General features: G+C 30.4%; 1 protein-coding gene across 7 annotated transcripts in view; it reads left to right on the forward strand.

Moving 5' to 3' along the window:
- The window catches only part of LOC118194378 (uncharacterized), a 139,510-nt gene that overhangs the window by 15,282 nt on the left and 98,539 nt on the right, over positions 1 to 25,689 (forward strand). For all 7 annotated transcript variants that reach the window (XM_085813513.1, XM_085813515.1, XM_085813514.1 and 4 more), the window contains 4 exons: positions 4,777 to 4,881; positions 6,002 to 6,535; positions 11,414 to 11,493; positions 19,543 to 20,323. In XM_085813513.1, the coding sequence (XP_085669639.1) occupies positions 4,777 to 4,881; positions 6,002 to 6,535; positions 11,414 to 11,493; positions 19,543 to 20,323 (1,500 nt within the window). The remainder of the gene's footprint in view (positions 1 to 4,776; positions 4,882 to 6,001; positions 6,536 to 11,413; positions 11,494 to 19,542; positions 20,324 to 25,689) is intronic.

The raw sequence follows: 25,689 nt of genomic DNA on the forward strand, positions 1-25,689 counted from the left end.
GGAGGCTTGTGATGCTAAAAAATGTGTTCTTGTTGAATGTTTGCATTTCAAACAGTAACATATAGTGCTTTATAACTTATCCTTACTTTTGTATCAAATAAGTTTTGTAATGTATCGCTTTTCAAATAATGCTTATAACTTTCCCTTGCTTTTATGACGTATCATCTTTCAAATAACACATGGATACTAATAAGGCTAAAAAATATGTTGCCAAGTGTTTGCCTTTCAAATAATTTCTAACATTTATGCAGTACAAAGTCCAAGATCTAGAAATCCAATATCTGGAATGATCTAAAATATGGACCTCAAAGCAATTTCCAACTTTTTTTTTTTGGTATGAATTGATTTTTTGTATGTTGGCAAAAATTTAGAACTTTAAGAGGCACTTGATAGCAGAATTTAAGACACATAGAGATTGCATCAGGGGCACTGAGATATCTAATGCCAGCACTTGATAAGCCTTTAGTGTATGTGGGAATGTATTTATTCAGGACCCAGGTAAGCCTAAGCATGTGTAAGATATAGATGTAAGTATAATAAATAACTAATACACTTCAGGCTTACTTGTCTCGATGGGCGAAGAAACAAAACAAAATTTAGCAGAACAACTTGTCTTTTGTCGCCAGTCTCATGATCCATAGCTAATAATGTATAGTGGACGCTATTAAGCTAGGCTAAAATTGTGCTTTACTGATTCCAAAGGAATTTCAGTTAATATAGCAGATTGTGCTGTTCCTTATCTTTCTGATTTGATCCAGCTTGTTATTTTTTGCAGGCCATTACTATTACAGCAATTTTATAGCAATTAAAGTTTGAACTTTTAATTATGTTGAAAAGAATTTCTAATTCTGGAGCTGCAACAGTATCTACAAAGTGAAAGCCTGTTTCGACATCCATTAAACAAAACGTGGAATTGCTGTGGAAAATGGATAAAGGTATACCCGTCTCAAAAAGGAGAATGGCTTGGAAGTTATTGGAAACATTGGACAGTCAACTGTTTATGACATAAGAAACTTTTTCTTTTTTTTTCTTTTCTTTTCTTCTGTGTGTGTGGATTCTGACACCCCATTAGCAGTGAATAACAGAAAAAATATCCATTATTCTAAGAGTGACAATCATGACAAAATGATGATTGAATGGGTCAAACAACATTGCAGCAAGGGCATGCCATTGACAAGTCCAGTGCTAATGACTGAAGCCAAAATATTTCATGAAGAAATGAACTTAAAAACTGAGTGCATATAATTGACAAGTTCGCTAACCAAATTTAAAAATAAACAAATTAAAATTTCAGGTAAAAAAGCTTCAGCTGATACTGAAACTGCTGAACAATTTGCGGATGAATTCATTAATAGGTAAAAGGTATCTTCAGAATAAATTTACAATGTTGATAGAATTAGTCTTTCCAGGCAGTATGTATCAAAAAATACCTTGGCAACATCTACAGAAAAGCCTCCAACTGGTGTCAAAGATTCAAAAGCGAGACTAATAATTTTGGCATGCGCAAATGCTGCAGGAACACACGAATGTAAACTTTTCATAATTAGAAAAAATACACAACATTAAAGAGTAAAGATTATCCCCGTTATATATCGTCCAAATGAAAGAGCATTGATAACACCAGCGTTAATGAATGATTGGTTTTAAAATCATATCATACCCGACATTCGGCAACATTTCAGTTTACCCGATGATGCAAAAATTGTCCTGATTATAGACAATTGTTCGGCTCGTACTTCACTTAAAGTTTTAATCAAAGGTAATGTATCCATATCATTCTTTTCTCCAAATTGTATGTCTATCATTTAGCCTATGGATATTGAAATATTATGCACTGAAATGCAAATATAAAGTAGCATTTTTAAAATCCACGTTAAATTTCTTGAATAATGGCAAGGCTGTTCAAGAATTTTTGAAATATTTTAGCATAAAATCTGCTGTGTGGAGCATCGCAAGGTCATGGGAGGATGTCTCCAGATACTTTAAAAAATTCTTTGCATAATTTATGGCCAGCAACCATATTTCATGATGAGAATGATGAAAATAATAGCCACAAATTTAAAGGTTTTTGGATATCGCAAACCAAAGATGAAATTTTCCTATTAATGGATTTTGTAACGAATTGTGGAGAAGCTGTAGTAAATGAAGGTGATATGATAGAAGTTTTTCTTAGCGATGACAATGCCCTAATCATCCAATTAATAAATGGACAGCGAAATCTGTTGTGTGATTCTGTATGCAGAAAATACTGCTACCAATAGTGAAGGAAGTGACAGGCAATAGATTTAAAAAGAAAAAATTAGCACGAAAAATGAAGCAGCTTAAATAACTTACATTGAAAAAAAAAAATTTAAGTAAAGTAAACAAATAAATATTAAGCTTTTTTTATAAATTTTGATAACCTTTAGATCATAAATGCTTCATTATTTCATAAATCACATTTTCAAAGTTCCAACAAGTCTGGATCTCGGACTTTGTACTGTAATGATTTTTGTAATGTCATATTGTGGCAGTCAGGCACAAGGATGACAATGCTTGCCATCAAAATCCAGATATTGTGTTGGCTGAATGTAATGTGGAATCCAGTGACGACGAAGAAGAAGTTAGCTGTTTTGATTCCACATCTTTATTCAATTCAAATGGCAGATTGAATTGAACGTCGCAGCATGCAATGAACTGGAAGTTGATTTGTCAGCGCTATCCTCATCTTCACGGCAGATGTTTTTATTTTATTTGGCTTATAATTCCTTACTAAATGTAGTGTTTCATCTCTATGTACTCTGATATGATTTAAATAAATTTCCTCGTCATTATAAATATCACGAATACGCATCAAATAGTTTTCTGGTTGCAATTTTCTAATTTCGACTATGCGTAATGAAAGAAATGTTAACCTTTTAACTGTCAAGTTATTTTGATGATTTGGGTGCATAAATTGTAAATTTTTTTATTTATTTATTTCAAAAATGAAATGTTTGCCTTGCAGTCAAAAAATTAAAAAAATGCCGCACACTTTGAACTTTAACCTCTATCCTTTGAAACCTTCAGTAAAATGCTGCCATCTGTTGAACTGAAGCTGAAAGAAACTTCTCACGATATATATTTGGGTATAACAATACGATGCACTCAAAAAAAATTAGCCCGAGTAATATTCGGGCGTGACATTTTGGAATACCAGTGCTGTGCCCGAGATTATTTTCAGGCATGACAGTTAAAAGGTTAATAAAGTAGACAAATAAATATTAAGCTTTTTTTTGTAAATTGATACCCTTTAGATCATAATTGCTCTTTATTTCATAAATTATGGTTTCATATTTTTAATTTTATAATTTCTGCATGCCATCTTACCAGATTTAAATTGATGATCTATAATCCGGAATCGCCAAAGTCCCGACGAGTCCAGATTAAAGACTGTACTGTATATGCATGCATATATGGGAAAGACACATCAGAGTGTTTTCAAACCTAGGTAAATTAGCACTTTCATCATCCACCTTCCATCAGCAGTAAGTCAAACTTCAGTAGTGCTGGTGGGGTTTCAAGTTTTCATTACATTTGATATCTTTCTAATTTATATTTGTCAGTACATTATAAGCACTAACAAAATTGGTACCATTATCTGAACATATGGTAGACAGTCTGTCACATTGGGCTATAAATTTCAGTGACTGAGTAAATGCTTGTATACTTAGTTCTAAATCCACAGCTCTAAATAACACAGCAATAAGTTCTAAATCCACAGCTCTATAAATAACACCCATGTATAAGTCCAGACTTTAGTCCAATTTTTAAGGAAGAGATATCCAGAAATATCAATCCCAACAATCTTGAATGCAAAGCATCTCGTATTGTATTGAAGGAGGGTAAGTGAATAGGCACAGTGTTTTGTGATTTTGCCATAAACCTATGACACTTTACATGCTTGTAGATAACTTCATAATTATTTTCAAATGATCCAGTATTTTTTCCTCCTCAGACTAGCAGAAAGCTACTGTATTGTCAGGATGGCAGTTCTTCAAATAGTATTCTAATCATTAAACATGAAACAATATGCGTCGAGGGTAGCACTATGGGGTAAAGAAAGAAAAATATATCTTCTATTGCTATGATTTCCATTTTTTAACCTAATCAATGCAGATTAACCTTTAGCAGTCAGTATCCTGTGGAATTTGAGTTAAAATAACACGCTGAATAACAATTATTGGAGGAGTTAAAGGAACAAGAATTGTAGTAATATTCATAAATTTGTTGGACTAATTACAAAGGTTTAAAAATTAGTCCTGCAAATTTATGACTGTTATACTGATTCTTGTTGCTTTAACTCCTCCAGTAGTCTCTTAACTTAGTCTTTTAGAGCAGAAAATGCTTCTTACTGAATCATGTGCTAGAGGGCATATTTTGCAATGGGATAAATTGTTGAAGCATTTTTAGCTTTTTTTAAATTATGTATAGGTGGTTTTCATTTCTAGTATAGTTCACCTTGCACATGATGTTAATACTATTAACTACTGATATTATTTGAAAGTTTTCTTTGTGTATTTTAAATTTTACTTTAAATAATAAATTTGCTCAAATTGATAAATTATAGTACATAATGTGAAATGTATTCATCTTGTATTAGAAATATACCTGAAATGAAGATGTGTGTCCTGAATGGTAGTACCTTACTATCTTACGCGTTCTTTACTGAAATTTAATTTATATTGCTTCTTTTGAAATTTTTAAAAAGTAGATTGAATAATTATATTAATACCTTTTCCTGCTTAATATTTGCAGATATGGGTTTATTTGGCTACTGTCCTGTGTATGACGATGTCTGCCTAGTCATCTGTAATAACTGCCGTAGAAGCATAAAACCTCAAGCTATAGAGTCGCATAGAAGTATGTTTCTGCTATATTTGCTCATTTTCTTTAATTCAGAGAAATTTTTCTTTACTTCTTCTATCTGCTTTTTTGAGTATTGGTCTTCTGTGGGAGCCTTGGTGAGAGAAAGCTGTTGGTGCAATTCAGGATTAAGATAGAGCAGTTTGTTACCAAATCATATAAAGCATGCAAGAAAATGAAATTGGCTATGGTAAATAGTAATTCGTTCAATAATTACACACAACGGGTATTTAATATATATATATAGAAGGAATTTGATATGAATTTGTATTTATTTTTTTACAATTTTGCATGTAGTTTGTTTAAAATAGCATAATTTAATAGAACTTCATTAATATGTAAATTAATTATTGTACTTAATACAGTTACGTATAATCAAGTTATTTAACATAATAACATATATAAACGTGCTGCAAAATTCTAAACACACTGGAAAATTCTATTTATTCTTTTATTTAATGCAGTTTTGTTAGAAGTTTGAAAAAAAAAATAACGTATATAAATATATCCAAAAATATTTTTTTAAAGAATCATTCTGGTGGCCAGCAGAAAGGTAACAGGTCAGTAGTTACTGCTAACAGTACCTCAGCCATCAAATATATTTTCCGTTTTGGCTGATGGAAGAATGAGTATTTATTTGACAGTGAAGCACTATATTGGCATAAAGCAATATATGAAAAACCAATTAGATTATTAACTATTTCTCGCATATGGGTCAATCATAACTTTGTTTCTCGCACATCAGCAGATCGGTAACTGTTTCTTGCATACGTGCATATCGATAATTGTCTGTGTCTTGTACGTGTGTAAATTGGCTACCGCTTGTTTCTAGCGCATATGCAGACCAGTAACTGTTTTTTTTTTTTTTTTTTTTTTTTTTTTTCTCGCCAGTGCAGGTATGTACCACCAGGCCGCCACAGAAGACAAGTGCCAATATTTGATTATTGTTTTAATAAAAAAAAAAAAAAAAAAAGAAAGAAAGAAAGTGGGATTCAAATTTGCTGTTTCAGAAAGAAAGCTTTTTTTAATTCAAATTTTCTTTATGCTTAAAAATTTCATATTGTATCTAAATGTAATTAATATTATTTATTTACTGAAGCAGTTTCTTCTTTTGCAGAAAAATGTATTACAAACTCTTCTGATTCACATAAAACAAGTGCATCATTAACTCAAATCAATCAAATCAACAGCAGGATATCTGAAGGGGCCAAACTTTCAAATACAGGAAGGAATGATAAGAAGGACACTTATTCATCATCATCTAATAATGGCGTTCCTTTTAATCATTCTATTGACCAAATACTCTCAGCAAAAGTTGTAGTTCGGAAATTAAGCCCTACAGGAGAAAGTATTAAAAATAGCTCTCAGAAATTGAGTCCTATAGAAGAAAGTATTAGAAGCAATTCATCTGTTCTGCCTCATTATCAGTACTTGCCTTCCACATCAGGTCCAGGACCTGGGGATCATTCCATTTCTAGAACTTTTCGATTTTCCAATTCTGGTATTATATCAGATTCATATGTGAATATAAAAAACTTTAGTTCAGAGACTCTATCAAATATTTCACCAGTAGTAGTTTTGAATAACACGATTCCTATTAATTCTGCATTAACAACAATAAAAACAGAAAATTTGGTAAAACAATTTAAAGGTAAATTTTTACTTAATAATCTGTTTAATGTATAGACTCTGCTTATATTTTGTTAGTATTTTTTCTGTGAATTTAATGTAATTCTTACGAGTGTGTATTGTATATCATCTGTTAACATATGAATAGATATGAAAAATTCTCATTTATACTTTTTATTAACTCTGAAGTAAGTTCACTTGCATTTTAGAATATCAAATAAATTTTTACCAGGATTCACATATTCATTAGTAAGCATTTCCGAGACCATGGTCTTTAAAACTGTACCATCACATGTGTAAAAAATAAGTCTTTATTAATGTAATCACAGTGTTAGTATGAAAGTAATGAAATTCTTATACATATGGATATATATAATTTATGTACGTATACACACACATGCACATGAGCTTTTTAACATTTATTGCAATTTCTTGTACATATTTACTGTATATTTGAAATGTATTTAATTTTTACAAGAGTTCTTTTTAAATTTGTTTGAGAGTTAAAATTTCTTAATTTTTTCTCACCGTTTTAAATTTTGAAGTCATCTTAATTTGTAATTTTTACATTTAGTTTTTACAAGATAGCTTTTACTATAATATTGTTTCTAGTTGTTACATGATTTTACATTTTTGCTAAGGAACTATAGTGTCAAATGTATTTTTTAGCATTATCCTTTTAACATTCCTCTTACTTAATATATATATATATATATATATATATATATATAGTCCAAAATCTGATATCCAGACCACCAGTCCCCAAAAAATGTAATAAATATGCCATCCCCCTCTCAGTTTGTGCCAGCTCTGTGGAGGCTCCAATTTTGCCATGCTTACATGTCTTCACCTAGATTTAAACTGAGGAATCAAAAAATTACAGAATCGCCATAATTTTATGGATGTTATTGGCATAAATAGAGGAAAAGTGTATCAGAGCTTAAAGGAAATTGATTTGAATAGTGTCTGTGAATATATTAAAATGTGCAATGTGTCAATTGGTTTAACGCAGAGTAAAATCAAAAACGTATGCACTTACATATGTATGGTGGAAGGGACATCCATTTTGATAAAGTTCCTTGCTATTGCCACCGTTTAGTAGCGTGTTTCTATATTACAGCAGTGTAGAATTTTGTTAGCAGATCCTTAAAGAATGGCAAACTTTCCTGTTCTTAGATACTTCTTCACTGGAGGGAGACAGAGAACGAAGAATTATTAGGAAACTAATCTGAGGATATTGGGTAGATGTGGCAATTTCTGTCAATGCAGTTGGTCAGTAGTTGCTGCTGTATAGGTGTTATATGGTAGTCCTGTTTGTCATATTGCAGAATGATACTTTTACTAGACATTCTTGCATGTTTCGTATAAATGTTCTTCTGAACTATATTAGAGAGAAGCCTGGATATTACTTTAGTTACTATTCATTTTACTTTTAAATTACTGACATATTTTCCTTTTAAACATCTAAGTCCACCCCTCCTAAATTTCTCATTTTAGTGGAATAGTATAGTTTCCCATTTTAAACAGTAATTTTTGTATCTGCAGTTTTGTTTACTTGAAATTGGTGATCTTTCAGACTCTCCTGAAAATTTCTCATTTTGTCTATTTTTAGCTTTTTTGTCCGTGATGGTAGGTCAATTCTTGTAACATCAGTCATAAAGAAACCTGTTAACTGGTTTGAGGGAGAAATAGGAATATAGTACTACTATATGTGCAAACCACTTTTTAATATTTTATTTTAGATAGAATTTTGTTAAAGTACTTGGCATAAAATTAATGCCTCTTTTATTTATTTATTTATTTATTTTATTTTTTTCTTAAAGATTGTTATATCCTTATATAAGTATGCTGCATAGATCTTTGAATAATACAATATTTATCAGCAGAAGAAATTTTAAAATGTTTTATAACCATAATCAGATATTAATTCTAGTTTGGAAGCTGTTTGTGATGAAGAAATGTGTTCATCTAGTGATAATTGGATTGTTCCACCTATCAAGAGTAAATCTGAATTAGTACATAATTGCCGTCTTATTTATCCAGTGAAAAATCAGCATAGCATTCTATCATCTGTTTTCAAAAGGAAACAAGAAGCTCCTTATTTACTTATATCTTGAATTGATTCTAAGAATTCGAGAAATTGATTAAAGAAACAAAAGAAATTTAGAACATAAACTTTTGATCACAGTTTTTTCCAGACAAAAGATTAATTATGCTACTGCATTTTAAGAAAACTTTGAGGATGAAGAGAATGTAATCAAAAGAGTTAAAAGAAGAAAAAAAAATCGGTACTTTTCCGTTTTGCTGGCGCAGGTGATAAAGTCGCCAATAATGGTACAACTGGTGCCAAACGGAATATCCTTGCTGGAACTTGTATTCCAAACTAAGATTTAACTTGAAATTAATGTAAATAATTACTGAGAGAATTAGATTTTTGTAGCGTAGTTTACGTGGAATGAGATCACTTGGGGTCACATTATACAAACCGGCATCTCAGGATGTTGAATCATCAAAGCATAGTAAATTCTTAAATTAATGTCTTTTTACAAATTTATTGGCTTTTTACAAAATTTTAAATGCTATTAAAATGTTTATGCCTTTAAAATAAAAAATTCTTAGAACTAACATTTGTTAACATTTTTTATGTGCATACTTTATGTTGTTGCCAATAAAGTCTGCTTGGCGAGATTTGCGCTGGCGAAATGGAAAAGTACCAAAATATCATTTCCTTGCGGAAGAGAGGACTCCGTTTCTTCAAGTAAATTTCCACTTTAAAATACTGTATGAGAAATAGCTTGACTAACATCTTATGCAGTGAATAAAAAAACTGTTGGAAATCCATGTACTTTATCGAGGTTTTTATATCAGTTACATTTTATCACATACACATGAAAAGTATGATGTGCATAAGAGCCAGAAATTAAAAAATCCTATAGACCTATCTGTTTTGAGTTTGTGTCGTGTCATGGGATTGGCTCAAAATTTGACCGTGAAACAAAAGCTCCAGGCACGTTTAAAATGATGAGATAATTGTAGTTTGGCATGAAATCGCCTAGATCTGTTAAGATTCGTCATTCTTTGGAGGTATGGAACGCTTTCATTGAAAATTGTTTTTAAATTAAAACCAACATTTTAATTTGCTGTGTATGCTATTGATTCATGCAAACTGTTCTGTAATAAATAAGAAACATAGTAATATACATATTTGTATAATTAAAGCTTTCTGAAATCCATAATTTTTATTGATATTTATACCAGGTGCTCCCCTTTGAAATGGTCTTACCGCACCCTTCATTAAACCTTTTTGCTGTGCATTAAATTCATTCAAAACTTTGAAACTAATAGAGAAAGGAGTTTCTTCTTTTATTAAATCTCTTTTTAAAATAGTCCAGTTTTTAAGCTGAAAAAATAAGTTTCTCTCATCTGGATACTTACAAACCTGAATGGAATATTATAAGCCTTGTTATAAAATAAGACGAAATATCATGGTAAACAGCTTCTTTACTTGATTTTTTTTTTTTTTTTTTTTTTTTTTTTTTTGTAAACTAAGGTAATTAGTTTTGTTGGAAAAATCAGTCATGCAAGGAAAGAACTCTTTCAAACAAAAAGACATATATTTCTGTAAGTTTTTAACTAGGACTGTATTAACCTTATTGCTAAATTGGGAATAAAAAAATTCTTGTTCACTTAGTTAAATTAATTTGTTTACTCAAGTTTCACCAGATGAAAAAACCAGTAGAATATGGAGTGGATTTTGACTGAATAATACTAGATATTTTGTAAAGGAAGTGTAAATTATAAAAGCAGAATAGCAGAATTTTGTTTTAGATGTGGCCTGTAAGCTAAGTAAAGTATGTTTCTACGGAAAACACCACTCTTGCTACTAAGTGAATTGGAAGTCATTTTACCTCATCAACCAGAAGTGTTTACAGATATTAAATGAGCACATGTAAGGCGTACAAAACTGCCAATGTATGTGGTAATTATCGGAAATACGTGTGCACAGGAAAAATTATTGAAGTATTTGTTTATAGAAATGTAATAATGAATAATACATACTTTTGAAAAATAAATACTTCAAAATAATAAAATAGTTACGCAAAAAAGTATATACTTAATAAAATAATAAATATACTGCTTAAAAATATGTATTTGATAAAAGGAGGATGTTTTGTCTTTCGAAATTAACAAGTTTCAAAGGCCAAAAACAACTGCTGACTGCAAATGCAGGTAAATTGAAAAAGCTATATAGTGATAGTGTTGTGCTAGAGATGTTTTATGTGGTTGGTCACTTTTATGTATTTGATCTTTTCCGCTGTAATGGAATTAACGCGTAATGAGTATTTAATTAAACTGTAGGAACTCAACTCGCGTAGTTCCTAATTTTATGTATTTAAGACATTTATGCTCGTAATTAATTTCCTTTTGAAATATCAGTAATTCAAAAAAATTCTTATTTAAAGGCTTTTTATAAGGAAAAAGAGTGCTTATGCATAAAAACTTCTCATTTTATAAATGATCTGCAAAATTCTGTCACGTGATCTAAATTAAATACTAATTTTTTATATTAGGCTGCACATATAAAGTATGCATTGTTTTTAGAAATGCATGTTGAAGTAAACACTTATATCTTTTACATCTTATTTTTTTATTTGCATGATATTTTAAAAATAATTTAATCAATATATATTATTAAAGTAGTATGTTATGTTTACATAAAAACATATACCTGATTAATCTTAAAACAGAATATTATGATAAAATATTTTTTAAAAAAATTTTAAAACAAGGTTTTAAAAGGAATATATAATTGTGAATAAAAAAAAATAGTTGTAATAAATTTCATCATTGCAACACTTACTTGCTCATATAAATATTTTAATCTATTTTAATTTTATAGCCAAAGAATTCAATCCAGATCAGCACTGTGGAGTTCCTTTGGCAGATGGAAATCCGTGTGTGAAAGCTCTTACTTGCAAAGTAAATTTTTTTGCTTATTTAAACTGTTTTATTGTATAATTATGAAATATAAATTTTATAGTTAATCTCTAGTCATTAAAAATAGTGTGCTTTTTTATATATAAAACAGTTGAATGCTGAAAAGTAGAATGCTCTGATATCTTTAAAAATTTTATTATTTTTAATATGCCATTAATTGCAAAAGAGATCTTTTTGAAAAGTGGTTATGTCTGTTAACTGGTTGATGTTTTCCATGTTATGTATTTAGCCTCTAAAATATACAAATGAGTAGACGTATTTAAAAATTTTAATTTATATTGTTCAAAGAAGTAATTTGTTTTGTAATTAATTTGAAATTTTACAAATATTATAAAAAGTGTGTTTATAAATCTTCTTAACTGAGAATATGTTTGTTATATTGGCACTTAGGTATTAACTGGTACCTATATTGGATCAATAATCTGTTGGCATTTTTTGACGTCGAGTGTATTTAAGATGTTGGCAGTAGGGTTTGGAACGAGCTTAGGCTCGAGCTTGATACTTGAATCAAAGCCCGATGGGCTTTCAAGGTCTGTACATACAAAATGTTTTTCGTTCTGCATTTTATTTATTTGTCAAGATATTTCTTAAGAATCCTAGAAGACATTTTATTGGTGTTATAAAACTGCTCCTTTTTAAGTATATAAAAACCAAAACTTTTGTAATTGTATTACGGATAAGTAAAGTGGGAACAATAAAAGGATTATAAATGTATACAGTAAAATAATGCTTTTACTTTTACCAGTACTTTTATACCTTAACAGTGTTGAAACTTGTTTTGGTAAAGAGATGAATTTGTTGCGACCTACAGTACATACAATACAGTACACAGAAAGGCAAGAATTTTTAATCTTTATTGATAGAAGCAATGTACTTTTAAGTAGTAACGTGTATGTAATATTAAATATTTATTTTCTTAGTATCGGTAAAAAAACAAAATTACAAATTGTTAAACATTGAAAATGTCGTGTTTCACAAAACAAACATTTATTACAGAGAAATACACGCAGAGATACAAGCAGATCATTTTTTAACAAATCGTAAGCAAATAGAATGGAATTAAGTTTCGGAATACTTTAGACCTGACAGAAAGCTATGCTTCTTTTTAACCAATAAGAATGCGATTACTAACATCTCAACACAAATTTAGTCAAAATTTTAGCAATATTTTGGTAAAAATGGTTAATATTATTGGAGTTACAGCCGTGAATACACGCATATTCTAGAATGGTATTTTCTAGAATAGTAATCATGCCGAAAAACAAAAGATCAACCGTTTGGAGTCATTTCACCAAGGCAGACTAAAATTATGCATGCTGCAATGAATGCAATAAAAAAATTTCTATTTTAAATGGAAATAAGTCAACAATGCGTCGTCATCTAAGTGGCATTCATAACATTGATGTTGACAAAGCAGAGGCAGAAACGACAGCTAAAAAAAAACATATACTTTGGATAATTTCATAATCAAAACATCAATTGAAGAAATTGTTGCAAAAATGGCTGCAGTATATGGTTTATCAATTCGTCAAATCACTCGGTCAGAGTTTATTCGACAATCATTGGCCTTAAGGGGTATGAAGCTTCTAGCCAACGAAAAATCTAATACTCTTGTTCATAACCATATGGAAACTGTGAAACAAAAATTCAAAAATGATATTAAAAAAGATATTGCCGAATCAAAGAAATTATCCTTTAACAAAGATGAATAGACCAGCATCGGTAACCAGAGATTCCTGAATATAAATCTGCATACTGCCTGCCAAAAAAGCATCAATCTTGGACTGGTAAGAATTTTTGAAAGTTGTAATGGAAAAAAAAAAAAAAAAAAATGCAAGAACTTGTAGATGAGCACCTCGAATCTTTTAGTCTATCATTTAATCACGATATTGTATCCACTATTGGGGATGGAGCAAGTGTTATGATCAAGTTTGGGAAAGAATCACCTGCTTTTTATCAAACATATCTTGCACATGCTTTGCATTTGGCTGTTACAAAAACTTTTTATAAAGAAAAATCAGGGATGGAAAAAAGTTCAGGAAAGACTGATGATTTTGATGATGTTGATAATGGTTTGAGCATTATTGAAACTGAATTACAGAATTAATCGTTCAAGGAAAACATAAATATTGTGAGACAAGTTGCAATTTTTTTCAAAAATTCTGTTGTGTGTTCAGATTTGTTCAAGTCTAAATGCAGAGAAAAATTGCAGATAGAGCTACAACTCTCTCTGGATTGTAAAACCAGATGGAATTCAATGCTGAAAATGCTTGAAACATTTGTAAAATTGTATGAAGTTACAAAGGATGTACTCATTGAACTTGGACCTGAACGTCTTTTAACAAATTTAAACCTGGAATTAATAAAATCCATAGTCTTGACGTTAAAACCAATTGAAGTGGCACTTAACGCTATGGGTGAAAAACAAGCGCTTTACGAACAGTGTATATTCCTGTCAACTTTATACGAGAGAAGTTAACTGAACAAGAATCTGAAATAAGTAGTTCTCTTTCTCTAAATATCGATTTTTTACATCAATAGCAGGATCAACAAAAATATCATAGATTTCATGGATTCATTAAACAACTTAAATAAAACATCATCAAAAGCTTCTATAGAACTAGCAGCTGCTTTGATGAAGCATTTATTTCCGTCACCAGATTCATCACCCTATTCATCAAATGAAAAATCAAGCAGTGAAGCAGAAACAACTATCAAAGTTGGTGCTTCTCTTGAAGAACAACTTAAGAGTACTATTAGAAGCTCCAAGTAGCAAACTACCGGAAAGTGACCACTTTAAAATATGAAGTCAAGAATTTGTCAAAAAGTAATGGTGAATTGACTGTAAATTTAAAGCGGTTACTTGAAGCTATTTACAGTATAAAACCAACGTCGCTTGATTCTGAGAGGGTATTTTCCATGGCCAACAATTTTTGCACCAAAATTAGGTCGAAGCTGTCGGATATATCACTACATGCACTTGTGTTTTTAAAATATTTTTTCATTAATGTAAATGCATAAATAAATGTATAAGTGAAGAAAAAGTTTCTTTTAAATTTCTAAAAAATATTATTTTAATTATAAGCCCATTATAAGTCTTTTGATAATGTATGTCAACTTCAAATGCTCGAAAGCTTGAAAAAATAATCAAGCTCAAGCTTAACCGAGCTTCAAATCATCGAGCTTTACCAAACCCTGGTTGGCAGATCAATAAGGCAGGTTTTTATTTTACTAGTATTATTTGGCAATTTAAAATTTCATCAGATTTTTATTCTCTGTAGCAGTCTGTACTTTATATGAATTCTGCTGACTAAGAAGGCAAATGAGTTTTGTCGAATCATTTCCCAAATGAACTGCTCCTGCTTCATTTCTCAGCAAACTAGAAAATGTATGATGGAGTAAAAATTAACTCAGAATGAACAAAGCTTGTTCCAAGAACTTTTTTGTTGGTGATAAGGTTATCGAAAAAGTTGATGCAGTGCTGATATCATTATTGGAAATAGAGAGAAGAATCCATTGTCATCTTTTCTTTGTATTCCGTCTCCTAAAAATAGATAATAAAAATGAAAAATCCGGTCTTTATAGATGAATCTGGATAGACTCTGGATTTCAGAAACAGGGATAGTGTATTTTGGTGAGGTATCGACAGATATTAGCTAATATCTGAGTACATTGGTAAATGGCTGTACTTCATTAATCTGTTCTCGATTCTTTGATGTATTCCAAATAAACTTTTCCAATCAGAAATAAAAAGAAGTTAATTAATCTGTTATTATTTAAAAAATCCTATTTTCATTGTTGTTATAACACTGTTTAATATTAAAAACATATGCAATGAGTAAAATATATACTGTACATAATTTTTTTCTGCTATCGAGATCAAACACAATTTTTTATCATACTGTAATATCTCTGATCTTTGTTTGGTAATTGATTTTACACTCTTTGGAACATTACTTGATTTAATAACATCTTTTGTTTTTCACTATCATGGACATCATCTCGCTCTGTATATGGTTTGCAACAGCCATGTTCTGGATATGCATGCCATCTTCATACTTTTCAATAATCTTTTCTTTCACCTCCAAGATTACCCTAACATTTTTCTTCTTTACTTAACTCTTCTTAAAAAAAACTAAAATTCTTCTCTAAAACTTTTCTGAAACTAAAACTTTAAAAATGAATTTTCAAAAAATTTAAGTCCAAAAATTGAAAATCATTTTAAAATTCAGTGTTATACTGAAGGGTTATTTACTGAATAAAGATTTAACAATAACATATTTTTTCCTTTTTTAATAAAGTAATATTCGAGTATCAGAGCATAATTAAAGAATTCTTATTGAAATTTAACCAACTTGTAATCTGACTAACCTTTCAATCATCTGAATGTACACTGGTGTGCAAAACTTAAGCAACAAATTTATTTCTCAACATGCAGCGAGGAAATTATTGTAAGGGGCTTTTAACGTTGAGTATGAAGCAAATTCAATTAGAAAGATGAAGCATATGCAGTTACCACCATCATGACATTGGAGGATATATCAGGGCATGCAAAACGCAAGGAGTTCGCACATTCAGTATAAACAACTTGAAAAGAAGGAAGCAAGACTCATTTCCAGGCATTCTTGTGAAAGTGAGATTGTATGTGTACCATGGCTACAAGAAACATCAGGATGCCTTTACATGTGGTAAAATGATTGGCAAGTTTGAGTTAAAAAAGGTTATATCCCTTACTAAGCTCTTTGGTTTGTTGTTCTTCCTCTTGGCCAGACAGTTTCTTTGTCATTGTCTCAATGAATTCTTTTTTTTCATTTCAATACTGTACATATACTGTCCATTTTTTGCTGTTATACCTTCATCTTTAAGCAGTACATCGTACCTCTGAAGTATGAATTTCATGTCTCCCAGTTGATTTTTTTTTCAGAATTGTGATCAAAATCGGTAAAGTTGTGCAAGTTTTACACACTAGTTTACATTTGTATATAAAATAATACTCTATTCTGTCAAATGCAAGTGAAGTTTCATAAATTATTTAGGGTAGGAAGTATGTATGTAGAGCATTTTGTGAAATCTTTCATAAGCTATGGCACAAGGAAGAAATATGGCCATTCCTTTGTATTGGAAAATGTTTTGAACATTCTCATCGCTAGAAAATGAACCGGCTAGTAAACTGTTGAATGATGCATAAAATCTAAATACTAAAACCCATAAAAATATTAAATATTGATAATGTCGTGCATTTAAAACAGTTGTGTTTAAGTACATTGTCCTCTGTTTAGCACAGTTTTATAAAGGAATCTTGTTAAAATTACTATAAAATCTTTATTTAACAAGTTAGAGTTTGCGTAACACTTTGGCTACATTTGACATATCAGTACATCATGCATTTGTGTGAGCAAAGATGCACATGACATTCTGATACATCATTGAAATTGAGAAAAGATTTAACTAGTTCATTTTGGTTTATTTCAAAGTAATGTGTGTCTGTTACAACAGAACAAATAATTTCAGTAGTTTGATGAACCATGCTTAGGATACACAACTCCATCCTCTTAATTGCTTAAAGGATCATTATAAAATTCTTTATCAGATTCAAGATTGCTACTTTCATTAAAACTGTTGCTATCATTTTTGATAAAATATATTCTCTATTTTTATCATTATGGGGTTTGTGTATCCCGAACAAGGTTCACCAAAGTACTGAAATTATTTGTTCTGTTACAGCAGATACACATTACTTTGAAATAAACCAGAATGAACTAGCTAACTCTCGTCTCGGTTTCAGTGATGTATCAGAACGTCATGTGCATCTTTGCCCAAACACTGCATGGCATACTGATACGTGAAATGTAGCCAAAGGGTAAAATATGCTCCAAGTGAAAACAATTTTCAAATAAATGTGTACCCAAAGGGTTAACTCAAGTGTAACACAAATTAAAATTAACAGTCTTCACAAAAATTTAAATTGAAGTGCTGAAAAAAAAACTTATAAGAGATTCATTTTGATCATTTCATCAAAAACGTAGGTAGAATCCTTTCTCGCCAATATATCATTAGGCACTTATTTGTTTTTGACTCTGCTGAGTTTCATTGTGCAAAAGTGACACTAATTTATTCTAACAATTGTACATTTTTTAATACATTTTTATGTGTAATGTACTTAATCTGAAGTGGGAAAATCAAAAAACAGTTTAAAGTTTACACAAAGGAGGAAAAAAATCGTTTGTGTCTGTCCTGTTCGTGCAATTAATTCTTTTTCCTTCCTTATATTGTTTCCCCTTTTCTTAAATCAAAATATTTTGTGAGGGAAGAAAGGTGCTAGCATATAAAAGCAAAGATGCAGGATATAAACTTTCTTGAAATAGAAGAAATTTCAGCTTTAATTCATGAAATTCATATTATTTATTACTCATTCTATTATTTGTGTTAATCTGGATAGGTTTCTTCTTAACGTTTCCAATTCTGATTTCAAAGAGATATCGTGTTAAGTGTAGTTATTATATTTATTGTTAAATAATAAAGAATCTATTTACATTTATGTATGTTTTTTGTACTGGGAAAAAAACAGTAGTAACGAAAGCCACCAGATTGTGAAAAGTTTACCTTCTAAACATGTGTACCTTGAAGCCTGAATTTTGATTTTTTTAATTAATAGAATCAACCATTTAAAAGCAGTGTCTTTCCATTTTGGCAAAATATAAAGTATTTTTTGAAATTTAATCAAAATACTCAGAATTTGCATTTCTGAATCCAGTCTTGATAACAGAAGATTTTCAAATTTTATTAACAAAATAAGTGATAAATGCAGTTCATCTGTATTACTACTAATTACTACCTAAACTCGTGTATATATATATATATATATATATATCATAATGCTGCAAAAAGATTTGAAAGAATTGAGATTTTCTAACTCTTTTATAAATACAGAATGTTATTCCATGTAGTGCTACATTTTATTCTTCCTGAAGCAAGAATTATGGTTTCTATACAGGCTGAATTAAAGCACCTCGTCTTTTTTTTTTTTTTTTTTTTTTTTTTTTTAATCGTGTTGAAAGTTAATGTAAAGTAGCATCATTAGAAAAAACTATTTATGTATGTTATCACACAACTTTATAACAAAAGATGCAGGTAAGTCATTGTGCTGTACTTAAATTTTTAAAATATATACATAAATTCATTACCAATAGTTAAGGAAGCTTGAAACTGTTTTAAAGTAATACATACATATCATTTTGCTCTTTATACACTGTATGGAGATTCTGCTGCTCTGTAGCTTTTCTCTTATTGGAGAATCAGACATGCTAATAATGAAGCGTATTTCTTGTCACAGCAGTCAGAAATAGAAAATTTAAATTAAAATGACCATTTGAAGAGAAATTTCTGGTGTGCATAAAACCTCCACCTTGTAATTTACCTTTACAAGTTTCACCTTGTAATTTAAAAATTCTTGACAGATGAGAAAAATGAAATTACGATTCTGACATTTCTTCTAAGCAGCTGATGAGACATTAATGACATTGTCAAACTCTAAAAGGTATTAAAAAAAAAGTGTCTCTGAAATTATTTCATCAATCAGAGTTCAATTTAAAGACCATCAAGGGAATGTTCAGCAGCCTGTTCTAAAACTTTGAAATAAAACTTATAAGTATGAAATTTAAATAATAATATTAATAATAATTCTTTTGGCTAAATGTAGAGTTCTCACTCACCTGGAAAGTTGGGGAAGTAAAAGATAGTCTGGGAAAAATATAAACCATCAAAAATCACATGGCAAAAATTTTTCAATTGCTAATGAAAGTCAGCTGTATTTTTTAACAAAATTACAGTAAACTTGCATTAAATACCATTTTCTTGAAATCGATGCAAATTGTCCATATTTTGTAATGAAATTCTCATTTCCATATGATTTTCCTTTTATCACTTATATTTTTTACTCAACAATCATATTTTACTGTTTTTTATGAAAATGGCACTTTGTTTATTATAAGTAAATAGCCTTGCAAATAGTTTTATTTTTTTAACTTACAGCAACACCGTAGTGCATTGCGAAGAGCTGTTCCCGGTAGATCAAAAGAATTAGATGTTCTCATCAAAGAACAAAAAGCTCGGAGAAAGGTGGCTTCAACTAAATTGATGCAAAATAATTCTTGTGCAAACTCTGTAAATTTTCAAAATGAAAAAAGGACATCAATGGAATTTCAGTCTCTAAATTGCATACCTAATAATTGCATTAAAATCTGTCTTGAACCAAGTGAACTTCAAAATTATGAAAGGACAAACTGTGTTCCTTTTTCTAGAAATGGGAATGAAAGTTGTTTGCTGTTGCCTACTGAAGACAGTTGTAATCAGAGTGCTCTAGACAGTGTTCAGCCTTTAGATTATGGACCTTGTGTAGAGCCCACAATAGATTATGGACCTTGTGTAGAGCCCACAATAGACTATGGACCTTGTGTAGAGCCCACAATAGACTATGGACCTCCTGCAGAGCCAGCAATAGACTATGGACCTCCTGCAGAGCCAGCAATCGGTTATGAATGTCAAGCAGAACCAGCAATAGGTTATGGATGTCCAGTAGAGCCAGCAATAGAATATGAAACTCCTACAGAGCCTAAAATAGATTATGGACCTCTTGCAGAGTCAATAATACATTATGAATCTTCTGTTGAGCCAACAATATGTCAAACTGAAAGCACAAATCAATTGCCAAATTCCATTCCTCAAGAAGAACTGAGAAATTCTTTAGACTGTGGAGATTTTAAAACGGGTTGTTTAGCTTCTTCATGTGCTAGCCAAATTGAGACATGTGATAGTAAGTTGTATTTTTTTTTTTTTTAATTATGGAAACTATTTTCCTCCAATTGATTTTTCTCATTTACATTAAAGGAATGGTAATGTTTTGTAAATATGTGGTTTACATAATACAAGGAGAATACCGAAGAGATACTTCCGGTGTTTTATGGAAATAAGAGTTTAATAGCATGGAAGTAATATTTACATGATTAGAATATTTCCCGAAGTTTACATCGCGAAATTCAAACATTCTATGTATGTTGTTTTGTAGCATTACAGATATCAGTGCTATAGTCAGTTATTTAAAAGGTTATATATAAAGTTATTGAGCACAGTTATTTTTATTAAAGAATATAATTTTATTTTTAGGGCATTTCACATTAGCAGCAAAATTTTCATTTAAGCCTTTTTATTTTTGAAGAACCCCATACCCACTTAATATTTTGAGTATTAACTCTAAAATGTGGATCGCCAAAATTTAATTTATAGTTCACTTCGAAAAGTGCAAAACTGGCATTTTGAAATTCTTCTGTTTGATATGGGACTGAGAAATCAAAATAAATGGTTGTCACCCCCTTCTCTCTTTTTTTTTTTTTTTTTTTTTTTTTTTCGATAGTGTGTCTTGCTAACATTTCCATGCATTCTTTGATTGACTCAAATAAAATGTTATTTCATGCAAAGTGGAACATTGTCAGTTAGCATCACTTCATTGTTTGATAAATCTCGTAGACCAATGATTGAATTATCAATTCCCTCCTCACCCCCTCCAAAAAAAGGTCTGTTCATAAAACTTGTAGACAGTTGCAGTAGTGATTCATTTCCGTTATGGTGCCAAAGTTGGCAATTACTCACTCTTCTTTGGCAAATTTTCTTTTTCCTCCTGTTAACATGCAAGTACTGCAAAAACTTGGTCCTTTGTGTATGCCCACATGAAGTAGTCATTGGGGGTGAAATCCAAATTCTGATCTGTTGAACAAGTTGTCCAAAACAAGGCAGATTTGGATCCATAGCATATTCCAAAGTGATGCTGTGCAACAGTAGCAAAGGATTTTTCTCTATTCAAGCATTTAAAAAGCTTTTCCTATCTTGCTAGCAGCCATATTGCTCAACTGATGTCAAGAGTGCTCATGCAGTACCATGAAAATAAACAAGAATAATAGGTTATAAATTTAAATTCTCTTTATAAATAGTACTTGATATGTTTCTGTTAGGCTGATCTTGTATATTTTGGGCAGCTTTCATAAAAGCTTATTTATTTTTCTCTTTTAAATTTAATCAATTTGTAATTTAAGAATTCAGATAAATGAAATATCTCTTTGTCTTGTAAATTCTGTCTGTACATCACTGTATTGTTAGTTGTATGAACAGTTTTAAAATGCTTATGTAACTTAAATATTTTGTAATATCATAAATTATGGTAAAATCACTTTTTTTCTTTGCTATTATATTTTTATATATAAGGTCTGAAAGTTGGTTTTAAACTGGGCATATTTAAAAAAAAATGTACAAAAAAAAGACATTGGTATAAAAGTTTGTATTTGGGCATTTTTAAGAAAACTGTGTTGGGTTCTAACTATAATATACCTTAGAACCCATAAATTAACTGTTTTTTCTGTGTAAATTGTCATTTCTCTGTAGTTGAGATGTAATATTTTAGAATATGGTTTATAACATTTCGTACATTCATACAAGTATATAAACATATTTCTGGGTTTATATAAATTCACTGGATTAAAAAATTAGTCAACCCTAGCAAAATTCCATTATAATGTATGACCTGTGCCTATGGCCATGATAACCTGAATTTGGGAAGGGAGTTTACGAGTTTCTTCATGTATATCAGATCTAGCTTATATCCCTTGCTGAAGATTTGATCATCTAGTTCATCATGCGCCAGTCACATGTTTGTGCAGCTCTGTGAACTCTGTTATCTAGAAGCAAAAAAATGTCAATAGCATACTCTTCATGAAGGTGTTGACTGAGGACAACATGTGACCTTTGAGAATGTTTAAATAAACATGCTAATATAATCTATGCAAATACTAACTTGACAGGTGGGTCCACATCGTGACACAAAAAACACTCCCGAAATATTGCAGAATCACCACTGGCTTGAACTGAGTCTTAGACACATTTAGAATAAAAAGCTTCATTGAACTTTCAGTAATCTCAGTGTCATAGATCACTTGAAAGTATACAAAATCGTGATTCACTGAATGTCCAAGATCAGCGATTCCTAGCCCATTCAAGATGTGCATCTGTGTGTGTCTGTCGGAGCAAGGGCCTCTCCACATATTCATCGCATGCAATTCCAATTGCTGTGTCTGCTTGGAAATATGTTGGGATGGACTTCTACTCATAGAATGCTGCAAATGTTATCCTGGCTTGAAAGCTATTTGCATCTACAAGCCATACAATTTGCCTTTGATCCATCTGGCTCAGAATCTCTTTCTGACAACAGTTCTGTCATGTTTCATAGTCATGAGTCTTAAACTACTTCTTGAAGACATGTTGAACAGTTTGCATCAAAACTCCAACTGATCTGGCAACTTGACTGTGTAGTAATCATCACAGCCCATTTCTATTAGTCACATCTTACCACTTCTCCATCTTAACAAAAAAATAACCAAATAAAATAATGGTCGCTTGCTCTTGAGTGCTACTTTATATAAGTGAATTCTGCAACAATGCAGAATTTCCTTTGCTAGTTATGTCACCTTCATAAGTAGGAGTTTAATAAATGTTCTTCTGCTTGATGGTACAATTTTTTATCTGACGAGTTTATACTGTTTTATCAAAATTTTTCTGAATGTTATATCCAACTTGCTACTTTAATTTACTTCAGTATTTCATGTCAAATTTGAAGCAAAAAAGCTTTTGAGTTATGTAGTACAGTAGAACTGTACTTAGTTATTGTTAAGTTATTGAGCCGTCAAGTTAGTTTTTGTTAAAGAATAAAAAGGCATTTTTAACACAGCATTTTGACTATAATTTTAGTTTTAATGTATTTTACAGTAGTAGTAGTAAAATTTCCCTTGTAAACTTTCATTCATATTACTTATGAGCTATTAAGCGCCCACCAGCGGCCGAGAGGTAAAGTCGCTGAACACTGGTAGTTCGGTCCGAGGTTCGAATCCCGCGAACGGGCTGGCTGCATGGGTGTTTTCGTGGTTTTCCCCATGTGTAACGTGTATACGAGCCAGTTTCCCTTAGAAAGTCCTCCACGAAGGCATCCCTCCCTTTAGGCTGATAGCCCTCGAGGCTTTGCCATAATCACACACACACACTTATGAGCTATTAAATAAATGTCCTACAAGTGAGGTGGCGAAAGTTGTACAGTAGATATTAAATGCACTATAATTCAAGTAAGTGAATATTTATCCCCTTTTTACCCAATAAAACTTTAAAGATTCTGAATACGATTGAAACATTCAACATTGATTAGTATGGGCTATAATATTCCTAATTTCATTTAAGAAGTGGGGAATAAGATGAGTTTTATATTCAGTTAGGTTAGAAAATAAATGTAGCATATCTTTCAGTAGTTTCATAGTATTTGATGAATAGATTATTCATCATGATTTGCTATAGTGTGTTATTTTAGAATAGTCACTTCAGTGCTGTTTCTTTCTTCTAACCATGACTCAACCATAGGAGTGACTACTGCAAAAAAAGATCAAATTCTATAATTTTTTCTGTGTAGTGATGATTTCTGTTATGATTGTAAATCATGAAGGGTTGTTACAACACTGAAATGTCTATTTAAAAAGTAACAGATTTTTAGTAAAAGCTTTATTAGTAGTATTTTTGCATACATAGAATTAAGATCTACAAAAGTGTCTTTTTACCCTTTTAAATAAAAGTTTTGAGGAATTTGAATGAAAACATTTGGGGATATATTTCTTCTTATCTAGATATAAGCTGCCATCACTGCATCAAATATAAGCATCTAGGTACTTACCAGCTATCCCAATTAATGTTTTATTGCCAATAATTTGCTTGACACTAAGTCTGTTTTGGCATCTTCAGTGGTATTTTGGCAATCCTCATTTACAGTTGCATCTAATATTCTTTCAAACAAATTTGTGAATATTATTGAGTTGACAGCCACATTTTCTGTATTTGGTTCCATCAAAGTTTTTTCAGTTTTATTTTTAGCTATTTTCAAAAAACATTTTGGCATTTGTTTTACAATATATGCCACTAATAATCCATTTGTTTGAATTATAACTTTCCAGCATGGTTATTTTCATTTTTACATTCACATGTGATAGCAAAAGTATAAATGTTATGAATCATCCTTTCTTCTTGTATGTTATCTTTTGAAGTAAACTCAAGTTTGCTTAACTACTTTGTTTGCTTTCACTTTGGCACCTACTCCTGATGTTTTGTTTGTTGGCAAGAAAAATGTCACCCAAAAAATCTGAACCTGGATAATCATGAGTACCAATATCGATTTAGATTTATCCTGTTGTGTATCTTTAAAATAAATGAAATGAGAAATTTTAATGAGAGTGGTTTGTCGTTCCTGTACAAGGTGTTTAAAAAAGGTGTCTGCAGATTCTATTTCTTTAAGTATTGATCCTACATGTGTACTGTTAGTTACTGGAAACAATATAGAAAGTTTTATGAAAATATTTTCATTGTTGTGACACTGCATATTCACTGTTGTGAGCAAGATAGCTCTGTGCCTCTAAAATTCATCTTTTTATATATTCTTTATTAAGCAAAGTTCCAGTCAGTAAATATTCATTTGGCTTTGATAATTTAAATATGAAATGTTCTATACCATTATATGCAAAATTAGCCGATGTTTAAGAATGAATGTAAGATTAACCATGACACCAGCCATTTTGGTAACCTTATGGGTATTATTTTATTATGTTAAAAATCTGAAAATTCTTTTTCATGATCTAAGCAGAAATATTAAATATACGATAACAGAGTTATTTTAAAAATTATTTTTGCAGTTTTAAAAGTATAGCAGCATAAATTTTGATTTCAATTACTTACTAGATAGTATTTAGTGTTAGTTCATTATTAAAAAAAAAAAAAAAATTCTTTCTGTATGCTTTTGTAAGTTAAAAATTTTGTACTTTCTGATTACCTACAGTGGTCCCAAAAGTATTCGTACACTTATGATTTTCATTGAAATAGGGCTCTATACATTAATTAAAAGTAAACTTTATGAATGAGATTTTAATAAGATCTATAATCTATTCATAACAAAATTACATGAAATATATTTAAAATATAGCAAAACTTTATTTTTAAAAAATAATAATCAAAAAATGGCAAACATTTTATCTCTCAAAAGATGATGGAAGAATGAATGTTCATCCATTGAGTTCGCTTTTCGTTTTGATGTCGTGTTTTTATACTCTA

The sequence above is a fragment of the Stegodyphus dumicola genome, chromosome 3, assembly GCF_044657685.1.
Source record: "Stegodyphus dumicola isolate Sdum_Otavi_A_Nest chromosome 3, ASM4465768v1".
In the NCBI taxonomy this organism is placed as follows: Eukaryota; Metazoa; Arthropoda; class Arachnida; order Araneae; family Eresidae; genus Stegodyphus; species Stegodyphus dumicola.